The 14,078-nt window shown below is 42.7% G+C and overlaps 1 protein-coding gene across 3 annotated transcripts in view; it reads right to left on the bottom strand.

Moving 5' to 3' along the window:
* Positions 1-14,078, bottom strand: part of PLA2G4A (phospholipase A2 group IVA) — a 137,232-nt gene that overhangs the window by 72,260 nt on the left and 50,894 nt on the right. For 2 of the 3 annotated variants that reach the window (XM_007056692.4, XM_027819099.3), the window contains exon 4: positions 5,342-5,490. The exons of the other annotated variant lie outside the window; for it this stretch is intronic. In XM_007056692.4, coding sequence (XP_007056754.2) covers positions 5,342-5,490 — 149 coding nt within the window. The remainder of the gene's footprint in view (positions 1-5,341; positions 5,491-14,078) is intronic. 3 annotated transcript variants of the gene reach the window in all.

The following is a 14,078-nucleotide window of genomic DNA, read 5'->3' as shown; positions in this document are numbered from 1 at the left end:
CATTTTTCAGTGTGTCTTCCTACACAGAGTCAAATTCTGTCATTTAATTTTATGCAGAATACAGAGACTTTACACTGAATTGCATGTGTGTGTAATAATACCATGCTACAGACAATTTTGTGATGGGGCAAAGCCAGATGAATATAGGAAAGTAGTAAGAAACAGGTATGTTAGCCCCAGGCTAAACAAATCCCTGTTACCATGGTAACCAAATGGCAGTTGCTCTAGGTTAATCAAGAGACCTGGGGCTCATTAAGATCCTTCTAGAAAGCAGTGGAGATAGCTAAGTTGATTGGGACACCTGAAGCCAATCAAGGGCTGGCTGGAACTAGTTAAAACCCTCCCAGTTAGTCAGTTAGGTGTGCATGCCAGGGGCTGTAGGAGGAAGCTGTGCCACTGGAGAAATTCAGCAGTATGAACCCTATCAGGCACAAGGAAGGAGGCCATGAGGTAAGGGTGAAGTAGATGTTGAGGAAGTAGGGGCTGCTGTGAGGAAATGGCCCAGGGAATTGCACTCATCCTGTTTCAAAAAGTCAGCTACCAACAGCTGCTACTACAAGGGTCCCTAGGCTGGAGCCTGGAGTAGAGGGTGGGCCCAGGCTCCCCGCTCTCCCTGATTAATCACAGAGGCTGTGAGACAACGGAGACTGTGCGAGGGAGAGTTGCTTCTTCCCACCTCCCTTGCTGGTTTATGATGAAAATGGCTCAGTAGGCTGTGACCCTTACCTCTAGAGAGAGAAGGGCTAAGTGGAGGGTCACAGTGAGCCTCTTAGGCTAGCATAATCTGCCTGGAAGCGTGGCACCCACTGAGACAAGGTTGGAGCTTTGCCACAATTTCTTGTAGTCTAGTAAACGTATATTGTTACAGTAAACCTTTACCATGGCCACTATATATTTTGCTAACTAATATGCAACTTACCATTATTATGTAGTGTTGCTGACTCTGTGGTGCTAATTTTCAGGGCCTTATATATCATATGGCTCAAGAACCAGCTAAAATCTTTAATTAGTTTAAGCAATCACACTGAATTCCTGTTTATAACATATATCTTGGTAGGTCTGCTACAGGAAAAGGATACTTACATAACCTTGGAAGTAGATTGCTGCTGCATTATACTGGAAATTGACTCATACCATATTGCACTAGATGCCAGCTCATAAAATATTATGCTTTTTAATGACTACATAAAACCATGATGGGGGGTGGGGGGAAAGAGTGAGAAACACCTCATAAAATCAAAGATGATTTACAAGTTATGTTTTAGGAACTGTCTGAATTCTTACCATAGCGGGAAATCACTTAGTCAGACCATACAATAGCGAAAAGTGAGTAATTCAGACCATACCACACTAAGAAATGACTGAGACCACACAATAGTCTGAATTAAATACTACCTTCCCAATTTCTTCTTGAACTCCTAATACATACAAACATAGAACAGAAAGATGTGTTATTGCTTTGAGGAAGGCAGGTTGGATAAGCCATTAGCCATTACAGTTAGTTGAGTTAATAGTCTATCTTTTTAAATCTTATTGAGCAAATTCCATATTCAGCACATTCATGCAACCACGGTGAAGTTTGTGAGTCTGTTAGCAAAATTTGAGCAGGGTTGTCTGAGAGGATTCTGTCTATTATGTCAATATTACCAGATAGACTAGCTGTACCTTGATTCCTGTGCCCCATCCCCAGTTTCTCACTGATCACTCAGTTAATTTTTAAAGACTGCAGGAGCTATTGTAGACCTTATGCAGAAAATCAGGCTCATGGCTCCTGTTCATCTTCTAAAGCCCATAGCAGGTTGTGAAATCTTAGATGAGCCACAAATAAGGAAAGCTGATAAAGGGAGCCAAATAAAAGTATGGAGCCAGGTAAGTAGTGGGAACTGACAGAGGGTAGAGATTATGCAGAGCCCCTGAACTCTGCCAGGATGCCTGGTGACAGATTCTCCTGAAGAAAGCACTGCTCTATCACTTCCCAATTCTCAGTGCCTTAAAATTTGTAGCTCTGCAGGGTATCCTGTTCCCTGCTTTCAATGCATCTTAAACACTTTTAAACTGAGATGGGGCGGGAGGGGAGCCAAAGGAGATTCAAAACAAAAATCTTGTTAAGATGGAGTTAAAGAATGAGTCAATAATTTATGGGATAAATACAAAACAAAACAAATTAGGTTAAACTTAAAAGAAACCAAATATGTGAAATGCACATTGAAGGCATTCAAAGAATCTTAACTCTGCCCTTGTTGTTACACTAGCTTCCCATCTTCCTTTCTATGCTCCTTCAGCAGCTACTTGGTAAGATGCACGATATTATAGATTCTCCTTTCTGCTGCGATAGCCTTGGCCTTTGTACACATAATGCAAGAGTAAAATGAGAATATGTATCCTAACTCCTATTCTGTTTGAATTAGCCAGCAACATGAGCCAATATGGACATTCTGCACATTATAAAAACAATATGTAAGATAACTGCTTGGAGACACGTGAAATTCTTCCCCGGCAGATAACTGTCATAATCTACCTTACAAAGATGGAAAGTGTGGATAGTTTCTTAATCACCAATGAGGTCTCTCACTGTATTCCCAGTTATAGTGATAGTTTTAACTAAAATGATAGTGTTGCTCCAATACAAGGGGTGAAGTTGATTATCAAGCTTGATGACATGGGCATAGGACACACTGGCAAGGATGTTTTGGGCTTCTTTATTATTATTTACTTCCCCTTGGCAACAAGAGGTTTGAGGAGGGATCATGAAGTAGCATCAGGTGGGTTTCAGAGCGGTAGCCGTGTTAGTCTGTATCAGCAAAAACAACGAGGAGTCATGTGGCACTTTAGAGACTAACAAATTTATTTGGCCATAAGCTTTCGTGGGTTAAAACCCACTTCATCAGATACATGGAGTGGAAAATACAGTAGGCAGGTATAAATACACAGCACATGAAAAGACGGGAGTTGCCTTACCAAGTGGTGGGTCAGTGCTAACGAGCCAATTCAATTAAGGTGGAAGTGGGCTATTCTCAACAGTTGACAAGGGGTGAATACCAAGGGAGGAAAAATCACTTTTGTAGTGCTGATGAGGCCAATGTAATCAAGGTGGCCCATTTCAAACAGCTGACAAGAAGGTGTGAGTATCAGCAAAGGGGGAAATTAGTTTTTGTAGTGACCCATCCACTCCCAGGCTTTATTCAGGCCTAATTTGATGGTGTCCAGTTTGTAAATTAATTCCAGTTCTGCAGTTTCTCATTTGGAGTCTGTTTCTGAAGTTTTGTTGACGAGTTGCCACTTTTAAGTCTGTTATTGAGTGTCCAGGGAGATTGAAGTATTATCCTGTTGGTTTTTGAATGTTGTAATTCTTGACGTCTGATTTGTGTCCATTTGTTTTTTTGTGTAGAGACTGTCCGGTTTGGCCAATGTACATGGCAGATAGGCATTTCTGGCACATGATGGCATATATCACATTGGTAGGGTGGGTGTATCACAGTCTATTTCAAGTAATTGCAGGAGAGGGAAGCACTGGTGGACCTAACTTCTGCTTTTTTTCTTCCTTGCTGTTTCTACAAATACTTTCATGTGAAGAAAAGTGACTCATTCCATTCTTTGTGCGGGTATCTATCTGGTGCTTTGTGGCTACAACAGGGGACTAGGAGTTAGAACTTTGAGTTCTATTCTCAGATTTCCTACTTCCAGGTTGTGTGTCCCAGGCAAGTCACTTAGGGTACCTCTTTGCTACACACATAACTAAGGTGATGGGCACCGAGGTGTGAGCAGCCACAATACAAAGCCACACATGAGTTACTGTGTTCTCTCACTGATGCTGCCTTCACCCATGTATGTTGCTAAGACTTCAGGGGGAAGAGACCCTGGTTCTTTGTGCTGCAGTAAGCAGATGGGCCTCTCTATGATCCTGTCCTAGTGAATTGTGGGAGCACTTGTCTGTCCTTCAGAGGACATGGGGAGAAACTGTAGGAAGACATTGAAGACTATCAGTACTTGAGTGGTTGAGCCCAATGGCTCTGAACCTTTCCAGACTACTGAACCCCTTTCAGGAGTCTGTTTTGTATTTCATCTCTCTTAAAAACTACTTGCTTACAAAATCAGACTAAAAATACAAAAAAGTGTCACAGCACACTATTACTGAAAATTGCTAACTTTCCAATTTTTACCATATAATATAAAATAAATCAATGGGAATACAAATATAGCACTTACATTTCAGCATATAATATATAGAGCAATATAAACAAGTCCTTGTCCATATGAAATTTTAGTTTATATTGACTTTGCTTGTGCTATCTAGACGAGTTGATGTACCCCCGGAAGGCCTCTGAGTACCCGCAGGGGTATGTGTAACCCTGGTTGAGAACCATTAGTTTAGCCTGTGTCCTCTCTGCAAAGTGGACAGGTTACCAAACAAAAGCCAATGTAAACTCTGCAATGCAAATATACTCAAACTCTGGACACACTAAAATGGTTAGACTAACACAATCTTTTGTACATACAGTGTTATAATGCTTAATTAATTAGGGATTGATAGTGACTTGGACTAGATGCCTGTACAAAGGAGTGACAGATCCCTTATGCTCCTTAGGGGAGGTTACTCAGGCCTTGTCTACACTACATGGTTAAGTCAACCTAAGTTACGCTACTCCAGCTAGGTAAATAAGGTAGCTGGAGTCAATGTAGCGTAGGTCAACTTACTGCGGTGTTTACACCATGCTGTGTTGAAGGGAGACGTTCTCCCATCAACTTACCTTCGTCTTCTCATTCCGATGGAGTACCAGAGTGGATCTGAGAGTGCTCTGTGGTCGATTTAGCAGGTCTTCACTAAACCCAATAAATCGACCCCCGCTGCATCGATCACAGCAGTGTCAATCCATAGTAAGTGTAGACATGGCCTCAGACCTTGGGTCCAGGCATATAGAAGTAAGTGGAGCTAATCTCCCATTTACTCCCTCCTCTAGTTGGCAGAGAGGAGAGAGGAATAAGCAGAGACTTGGTTCCACCCCCACCTACTTTCTGGCCAAAGTAGCTGAGCCAATGAAGGGAGAAAATACTAGTTTGCTGCTGCTGTAAAGAACAGTAAATTACTAGTCTCAGTAGCAAACAGGTAAGAAATTGTGACTCAGAAGTGTATCAGTTGCAATGCCATCCAACGCTGCTCCTGGGATGGTGCAACTTATGCACCAACCCCTTGCTCAGGCCTGTGTAGAAAGGCAAAACCTTCATGTTTAGAAAACTGAAATGCTCAGATAACAGATGTTGTGTATGTGCAAAGTGTTGTTGTTTTAACCCTCCTGACACTGCTCAACATCCATTTCTAGCTGTACCTCAGTACATGATTTACCTCCAGAACATTTTCCTGGTTCGGGTCCAAAATAAACTCAAAGGTCTCATTCCACACAGGGTTCACATTATTATTGAAGTGTTTTGTTCTCTTTCTGCAGTCAGGGGCTGAGGGGATGAACAGCTCCACATACGGATCTGGAGTGTCAACTGTAGAGTACCAAACAGAGGGTAATATTAGTTAGAACTTGTGTTTGGATAGCATTAACCAAAACAAATTTAGGAAAGGACAAGTGCATTGTAAGTCATCTCATTATATACAGTAGTAAATGAAAGGTACATGGCCTGATCTTGCTTCCCTAAAGATCAAAGTAGTGATGCCACTGATGTTAATGGGAGTGGGAGTAAGCCTTGACTGAGAGAATGACATTGTGAGTAAAGATACATATTTATTGAAAAAATGCTACAATGTTGTTGTAGTTATTTAAAGAAGCATCCCTGACCACATACACACACACACACACAATAGCAACACTACGTGATATCACAGTAGCAGAAAGGATACCCAATAAAATGGTCTTCAATTAAAAATTTTAAAAAAAGATATTTTGGATTCAGGAAAGACTCCCAAGGCTACCAAAGGTTTTGCAGAACTAAGGAATACAGTAATGAGCCATTTATGTACTTCCTGATCCTGTAATGATATCCATGTGGGCACATCCCTGGGTGGCGCCATTGAAATCACTGGGGATCTGTCCTGGCACAGAGGTCCACCCTTATGAATATCACTGTAGGACTGGGACCTTATTTACATATTCCATTTAAATTGTGACTGCATAGACGAATAGCTGAAATTCTAACTATTCCATTTGTATCCAGTGCAGAGTATGAGCGATGGGGAAAATGTAGCCAGAAGAGTCTTAATTAAGTTGCTTTAACTATTACCATTTTATTACTAAAAGCAAATGCTATGCTGTAAGCAGCCTTGCTAAATCCCTACATCCTTTGAAGACAAATAGTTTTTATTTTTTTGGACAGAAGAAGTAAATAACTAGTTTTTAACCATCATCACCTGATAGGAAGCGTGAATAGGTAAATTTTGTAACTGGGATAAAATTGCCATGACATTGCATTTTTAAAAGATAAAAGAGCATTTTGATGATAGATATTATTTTCTTATATCTGCTTTAAAGGAGAAGATGTCAGATATACTAGATAAGTGAAGACAGCAGAGCTGATACATACAGTAGGTAATGACTACAGTAAGTATAAATATTATTGGTAGAAAAGTTGTACCAGTGGTTGATCAGCTTTTTATTTAGTTCAACCCATTCAGTCCATTTTTCTTCAGTTATCTAATACAGCCAGTAATTTGTTCCATTTATCTTAACTTCATTCTTGACAACCAAATTTTTACCGTACATATTTGGTTTTGCAGCAATAGTTCTCTGATCCTGCAAAGGGATCTGCTAGTGTAGATCCTTATGTTCACCAATCGCTTTGATTTCAGTGGGACTCTTTGTGGGAATTTAGATCTGGGCTGGGACATCCCACCGCAGGATCAGGGTGACATTGCTGAATTACATATGCATGCTGGTACAAGGAATTCTCTCCATATCTTCTTGGCTTATCAGAAGTTAGAGTCATTTGGTCTGATGTCAGAAAACTGATACCCATCTTTAGAGGATCATGTCATCAGAGGTTGTTTTCTGCTTTTGCCCAACAGCCTAGTTCATGCAGTTAAATATGTGCAGTCATCACAAACAATGACCATTTTCTTAAGGATCTCTCTTGGTCCAAAAAATTACACCGCATTTGAGCTACATATAGTTTCATCAGAATACACTGTTTCATCAAAGCCAAAACGTGTTGTGTAGACCTGTTGATTTCATCAATGCTTTTGCCAGGAAGGTTTCAGAGGTCCAGGGATCTCTGGTCACTTCTGATCAGAGAAAGAGACCTGAATTGAAAACTTGATCTTTCAAGCAGAAAATGGACATTTCAACACAATTCTGTTCTGCAAAAACATTTGAACAGTTCTGATTTTGTTCCAATGTGGAACGAAAACAAATTTCAAAACCTCAGAAGTTGTCATGGAAAGAAATGTTTGTCCTCCAGCCACCTCTAATGCAGACGCAAGCCAAACTTCAACTCAGCCTCTCAGTGTACTATTCAAAGACAAATAATTGGGGGGGGGGAGGGGGTGACAGAACATCTATAGAGTCTGAAATATTTTCAAAAATATCCTTTGCCCATTGTAGATGTGGAATAATATGCATGTACAATAGTGTGAGTTAAATATTAATCATGCTTTTTTCTGATTAGTGGGACTTGAGGGACTGTACCAGAAATCCAATCCCTTCAATGCATTTTATTTACTAATTGCAAAATTCAGATAGAAAAAGCACTTTTAGCTTCCTGCCTATTTTATGGTGAACAGATCTTACTGTGTCAAATTTTTCATGGCAAACTATGATCCACCAGAAGAACTTTTTACTGCTTAAAAAATAAGAGGAGGGTTTTGCAATATAGTGAGTGTGAGAGAGAGAGAGCATGCAAACTTGTAAGATTTGGCAGCCTACATTCGACTCTGCACAATATTTATAGAACTATTTAAAAACCAAGGAAAGCCTGGGCAGTCCTTTCAGGTATGTCTATACTGCAATGTATGTCCAGGGTTAGCAGAACTCAAGTTAGCAGACCCTGCATTTCATAACCTAGGGCTTGAGCATTTACACTCATTAGTAACCCCAGGCTATGAATTTTTGAAGCCTGGGTCCCAACCTGGGTCTCCAGCATCTATACTGCATTAGTGGGCCCAAGTCTAACCCCCATATCCCAGACTTCCTAATGCCCTCCCAAAATGTGGCCAGTGTAGCCCTTTGTTCATGGTGCAGTGTGGGAAAACTTGACTGTCCAGAGTACAAAACACAGGGTGTGGGATTACTTTTGGCAGACTCCAGGAGCGTGAGTCCAGTGGGGATGCATCCACACTGCAAAGCAATAGGGCTTGAACTCTGAGTTTGAACGCAGGCTCCAGCCTACCCGCCCCCTTTTGTCTACAAGCAAATCGTGCTAACCCATGGCTTGGATCCAGAATCCCAGGCCCCTCGGTGGAGGAGGATCCAAGCCTGGGTCAAGTCAGTCAAATTCCTATCTACTCCAACTTTTGAAAAAACTGATTAACATGACTGTGTATTTTAGCTCCTTGGATGAAAAGTAAATCTGCTTTAATGCTATGCAGACCTCCTTCCTGACCTCTGGAAACTGAAATGCTGGATTCTGAATATCCTGATAATACTGTCACTAACTAATGCAAACCTCCTGATGCCAAAGGACTGAACTTCTATACATCAGCTTAGTTTTGAACCAAGCTACTTTTGCCATGCCAAGTCAGTCTGTTGAAGCTGAAACTAATGCATTTTGCAGCTAAACTTAAAAGCAGTTACTGTATGAATGACTGGGAGGAAAAATATTTAACTAGCTCAAAATCTCAACAAACAAAACATTCATCCCACTGTGTAACAAAAATGCCCCACGCCAAGAGTTTCTCAACTGCCCTTTCACGTTTGAAAGTTTACTTTGCAGTCTTTTCAATTGAGAAAATGAAAATCTATTCCTTTAAGAATTTCGTCTGCAAATGGAAAGCAAAAATACAGGGAGCTTTTACGTGTTGATTAAGAGGAAGTTATTCACACTGTGCAGTAATAATGGTTGTTCGAGATGAGTGTCCCTATGGGTACTCCACTGTAGATGCATGTGCATTCCTGTGTTTCTGATAAGAGATCTTTGGTAGCAGTGTCTGTTCAACCCACACATGCACTCTCCCCTTCTCATGCTCTGCCTTGAGGCTAATTAGTGCTGTGCAAGCAAACCACCCTCAGATCCTTCTCTACCACAGAGTCCCTATCAAGAACTTTGAAACAGAGGGGAGGGCGGGTTATGGAGCACCCATAGGGACACCCATCTCAAGGAACCATCATTACTGCACAAGGTGAGTAACTTCCTCTTCTTCTTTGAGTAGTGTTCCTATGGGTGCTCCATTATAGGTGACTCTCAAGCAGTGTCCCTAATAGGAAGTTGGGGCTTTGGAATCAAGTCTGTTATGGATGATGATACTGCAGAGCCGAAATTAGCATTGGAAGCAGAGTCTCCAGTGATGGCATGGTGTTCTGTGAGGGTATGTACAGACACCCAAGGTGGCTGCTCTGCAGATTTCCAAGACAGGGACATTCTTGAGGAAGGCGACAAAGGAGGAAACTGACCTCATGGAGTGTGTGCGAATTCCAGGTAGAGGTACTATGTTGCGAACATGAAAACAGTTCAAGACCCATTTGGAGAGTCTCTGGGCTGATATTGCTGTGCCGTTAGACCTTTCTGCAATGGAACGGAAGAGCTTACGAGATTTCCTAAAAGTCTTTGTCCTGTCCAAGTAGAAGGCCAGAGCTCTCCTAACATCTAGCATGTGCAGTATGGACTCTCTGTTACCATGGGGAGGCTTAGGATAAAAAGTTGGGCGGATCTGGTTGGTTCATGTGAAAAGATGAGGCCACTTTAGGAATAAACTTTGGGTGTAGCCAGATAGTAACCTTGTTGTGAAAAAATACTGTGAAGTGGGGTGTGCCATAAGTACTGCTATTTCCCCTGTTCTCCTCACTGAGGTGATGGCCACCTGAAATGTTATCTTCATTGACAGGTGTGTAAGTAAACAAGTAGCCATTGGTTCAAAGGGTGATCTAGTCCATCTCTTTAAAACTAGTTTTAGGTCCCATGTTGGAGTAGGGCATCTGGGTTGGGGAGAGAGGTTTGTTATGCCCTTAAGGAATCTCTTTGTAGTTGGGTGTGAGAAAACTGAGCATCCCTCTACCTGTTGATGGAGACAGTATGTAATCTAACACCACCAGGAGAACAGCAGATGTAGGGATAATGTGCCTGGAATTGCACCAAACCTCAAACCCTTGTCCACTTTTATAGTTAAGTACGGTGGGTAACCAATTTCCTACTGTGTAGTAACACTTCCTGTACCTCCTGTAAGCAGGAGCTCTCTATGCGTTGGAACTACGAAGAAGGCAAGCCTTGAGCTGGAGTATCTGCAGCTTGAGATGGAGAGTGTGTCCTTCTTTCTGTGAGAGGAGGTAAGCAGTGGGTTGAAGAGGGACTGGTTGACAAGTCATCTGTCTCGCTCAGTGGGAGCAATCAGTATGACATTTGCTTTTTCTCTTTATTTTCAACAGGACCTTCAAGAAGAGAGGGAACGGGGCAATGGTGTAAAGAAGGCCCTTTTCCCATGGAAGAAGGAGACCGTCCCCTAATGAGTGCTGTCCGAGGTCGGCCCTGGAGCAATAATGTGGGGATTTCCTGTTCAGGTAAGTAGCAAACAAGTTTATTGTCGGTGTCCCCCACTGACAAAATATGCTGCGAAGTACTGCTGGGTTCACTTCCCACCCATGGTCATGTGAAAACTGCCTGCTGTTATGTTCTGCATTAATGATAGGTAGGCTGCTGATATTAGAACATTGTGGCAAATGCCCCAGTTCCAGAGCTTTAGCGCTTTTGCACAGAAGTAGGATGATCTGGTGCCTCCCTGATGATTTATGTAGCACGCAATGTTGTCGTGTGTGTATCTCTGAGCAGTGAACACAAGCATTTCTGACCACCCTAAGTTCAACAACGTTGATGTGGAGAGTTACCTCTGAGGACTACCATTTGCCCCGAGTCTTGAGGTGTGCAGCACAACCCATGAGGGAGAAGTAATGTCAAGGGAAGACTGAGTGAACAGGACTCCCATGCAAACATTTACCGAGTTTGACCCTGGAAGGCATCAAGAAAGGGTTGTCTAACCTGTCTTTGTTTGGCCTATAAACCAAGCTGAACCATGTCTGCAGACACCTCATCTGTAGTTTGCCATGAAATATTACAAACATACCAGCCACTGTGTGCCGCAGAAGCTGGAGGAACGTCTGGCCGATGTTTTGAGGGCTGACTTGAACTGTCTCTAAGTGTGGACAGGCTGTGAAATCTGTGTTGTGGAAGGAGCGCCCTCACTTGCAGTGAGTCGAGATTGACCCCTATGAACTCCAAACATTGTACTGGAGTTAAGGTCGACTTTTGGATGTTAATTTGCAGGTCCAGGTTCATGAATAACCTCCGCCTCTAGTCCAACCTCCTACTCCTCCAGGATCTCCTCAGGCGGTTCTGAGGCTCTAGAGATGGTGTCTGAGGGGGAATGCTTCGCAATCTCTCAGTGTATATAATGCTCCCTACGTATCCCAGTAGGGCCACTGGCGTGATGGAAAAGGCATGGCTGGCTGACCCCATGGTTGGTCATACCACAGGGGTTGATGTCCAGACTGAGGGTATGACTGGGAAGGCCCAGTCTGGTAGCGGGAGGAAGCATAGTGAGTGATGGGAGATGACCTCCTGGTCATTATCTCACTCTCCACTGGAAAATGGTGGAGCTGATAGAGAGGTGCATGGATCAGTGCTGGTGTTCACTATGGAGTTCAAGATGTGCCCAGGACTGAGGCCCTGGTACCAATTAAATGAGACTCTGATACCTCAGATACTGTGAGGTCCTTAGAGAACCTAAATTCCTATTGTGTCACAGTATTTGGTACCATGAGCAGTTGCTGTTATTGAGTTGGCAGTATTGAGGGAGCTCGCAACCTTGGCTGCGTTGAGCGCTCGGATGATGGTTGCCTCGCAATCATTGGTACCAACGGCATCCATACGATTCAGTCTTCCTGGAGGTGGCACAATCTCCACACCTGTCCCTGACCGGTGGTGCCATTGCTTTGGTACCTGTGCCCAGGGGGTCCTTAGGCATACCAGCGGTATCATGTTTAGATGCCTTCAGTGCTGTGGTACCAAAGAGATCAAATGTGCCCTGAACCACCTCTGGTTGGTTCAGGGCTTACTATGAAGGCTCAAAGATCTCTTTTTGGAGGTCTTGCATGGGGCATCTGAGGATTTCTTCCTTGGTTCACTGGAAGGCTATGGAGAAGATTTGTGTTGCCTGTGAGACTCTGAGCACAGGTCAAATACAGGCTGGAGAGCTCCCTCCAAAAGGAGCAGTTTTAGCTTCAGTTCCCATTTTTGGGGGGGGATCTGGTTTTTAGCTGCTGACAGAAGGCACACATCTGTGAAATGTGGCCCTGTCAGAGGCAACAGACACAGTAGGAATGCCCATCCATTACCGGAATGGACTCCGTGCAGAAGAGACACATCTTAAACCCAGGCAACCTGGGAATACTCCTTACTGGGGGCATTTCCTAGTATGGGGGGGAGGGGGAAGGGTAAAGCAAAAAGCATTGTTTGTTTTTTAACAGGGAACAAAAAAACTAAAGGAAACTCTGAGACTAAGAAAACAATCAAACTGGACAGTCTCTACGTAAAAGAATAAATGGACACAAATCAGATGTCAAGAATTATAACATTCATAAACCAGTCGGAGAACACTTCAATCTCTCTGGTCACGCAATCACAGACATGAGGGTCGCTATCTTAAAGCAAAAAAACTTCAAATCCAGACTCCAGCGAGAAACTGCTGAATTGGAATTCATTTGCAAATTGGATACTATTAATTTGGGCTTGAATAGAGACTGGGAGTGGCTAAGTCATTATGCAAGGTAGCCTGTCTCCCCTTGTTTTTTTTCCTGCAAACCCCCCCCCCAAGACGTTCTGGTTAAACTTGGATTATTGCTGTGCACATTGTAAGATGAGCTGTTGCCAGCAGGAGAATGAGTTTGTGTGTGTGGTTTTTGGAAAAGGGGGTGGTGTGGGGGGGGGGTGAGAAAACCTGGATTAGTGCTGGAGGTGACCCACCTTGATTATCATGCACATTATAAAGAGGGGTTTCAAAGGGGGATGGGCTGTTGCCAGCAGGAGAGTGAGTTTGTATGTGTGTGTGTGGGGGGGGGGGGGGGGAAGGGTGAGAAAACCTGGATTTGTGCTGGAAATGGCTCTACTTGAGGATCACTTTAGATAAGCTGTTGCCAGCGGGGGAGTGAGGTGGGAGGAAGTTTTGTTTCATGGTCTCTGTGTGTATATAATGTCTTCTGCAGTTTCCACGATATGCTATGCATCCGATGAAGTGAGCTGTAGCTCACGAAAGCTCATGCTCAAATAAACTGGTTAGTCTCTAAGGTGCCACAAGTACTCCTTTTCTTTTTACTAGCTAAGAATGAATTTCTAGAGAGTAAAGTATCCATGAATGGACTGCTAATGGCTCCCTCTCTAGCCTGGGGCAATAGAGAAGGAATTGAGGGTAGTCTGCCCCTGCAGTGCTAATTAGCCTTGAGGCAGAGCATGAAGAGGGGAGAACACACGTGCAGGATGAACAGACATTGCTACCAAAGATCTCCAATCAGAAGCACAGGGATGCAAATATACCTACAGTGGAGCACCCCTAGGGACACTACTCGAAGAAGAAAATACTGATGTAAATTATGCAATAGCAGTCAAAAGCCTAGATCTGTTATTTCTTGGAGAAACAGAGACCAAAGACTTATTACAAGCTATTTCACATATATCACTGTAATATTTGATTTTGTTTTTATTTCAAAATGTTAAAGTTGCCAAGTTTCATAGACAAAAAAAAACCTTTAATCCAGTGGAAAAGGACTAATGATCTGAAGATTTCAATTTAAAAGTACAGTTTAAAAGGGAAACATTATTAGGAAATGGTTCAAGGGTCAAATGCTGTTAATCTAAAATAGCTTCTTCATCACTGTAGGAGCAGTAAATGCATAACATATTAAAGATGCAATATTGTCTGGAATTGTTCTGAGTCTCTCTTA

This window comes from Chelonia mydas, chromosome 8 (genome assembly GCF_015237465.2).
Source record: "Chelonia mydas isolate rCheMyd1 chromosome 8, rCheMyd1.pri.v2, whole genome shotgun sequence".
Classification (NCBI taxonomy): Eukaryota; Metazoa; Chordata; order Testudines; family Cheloniidae; genus Chelonia; species Chelonia mydas.
Note: the sequence above shows the minus strand (reverse complement) of the source record. Positions and strands in the feature narration are given on the sequence as shown.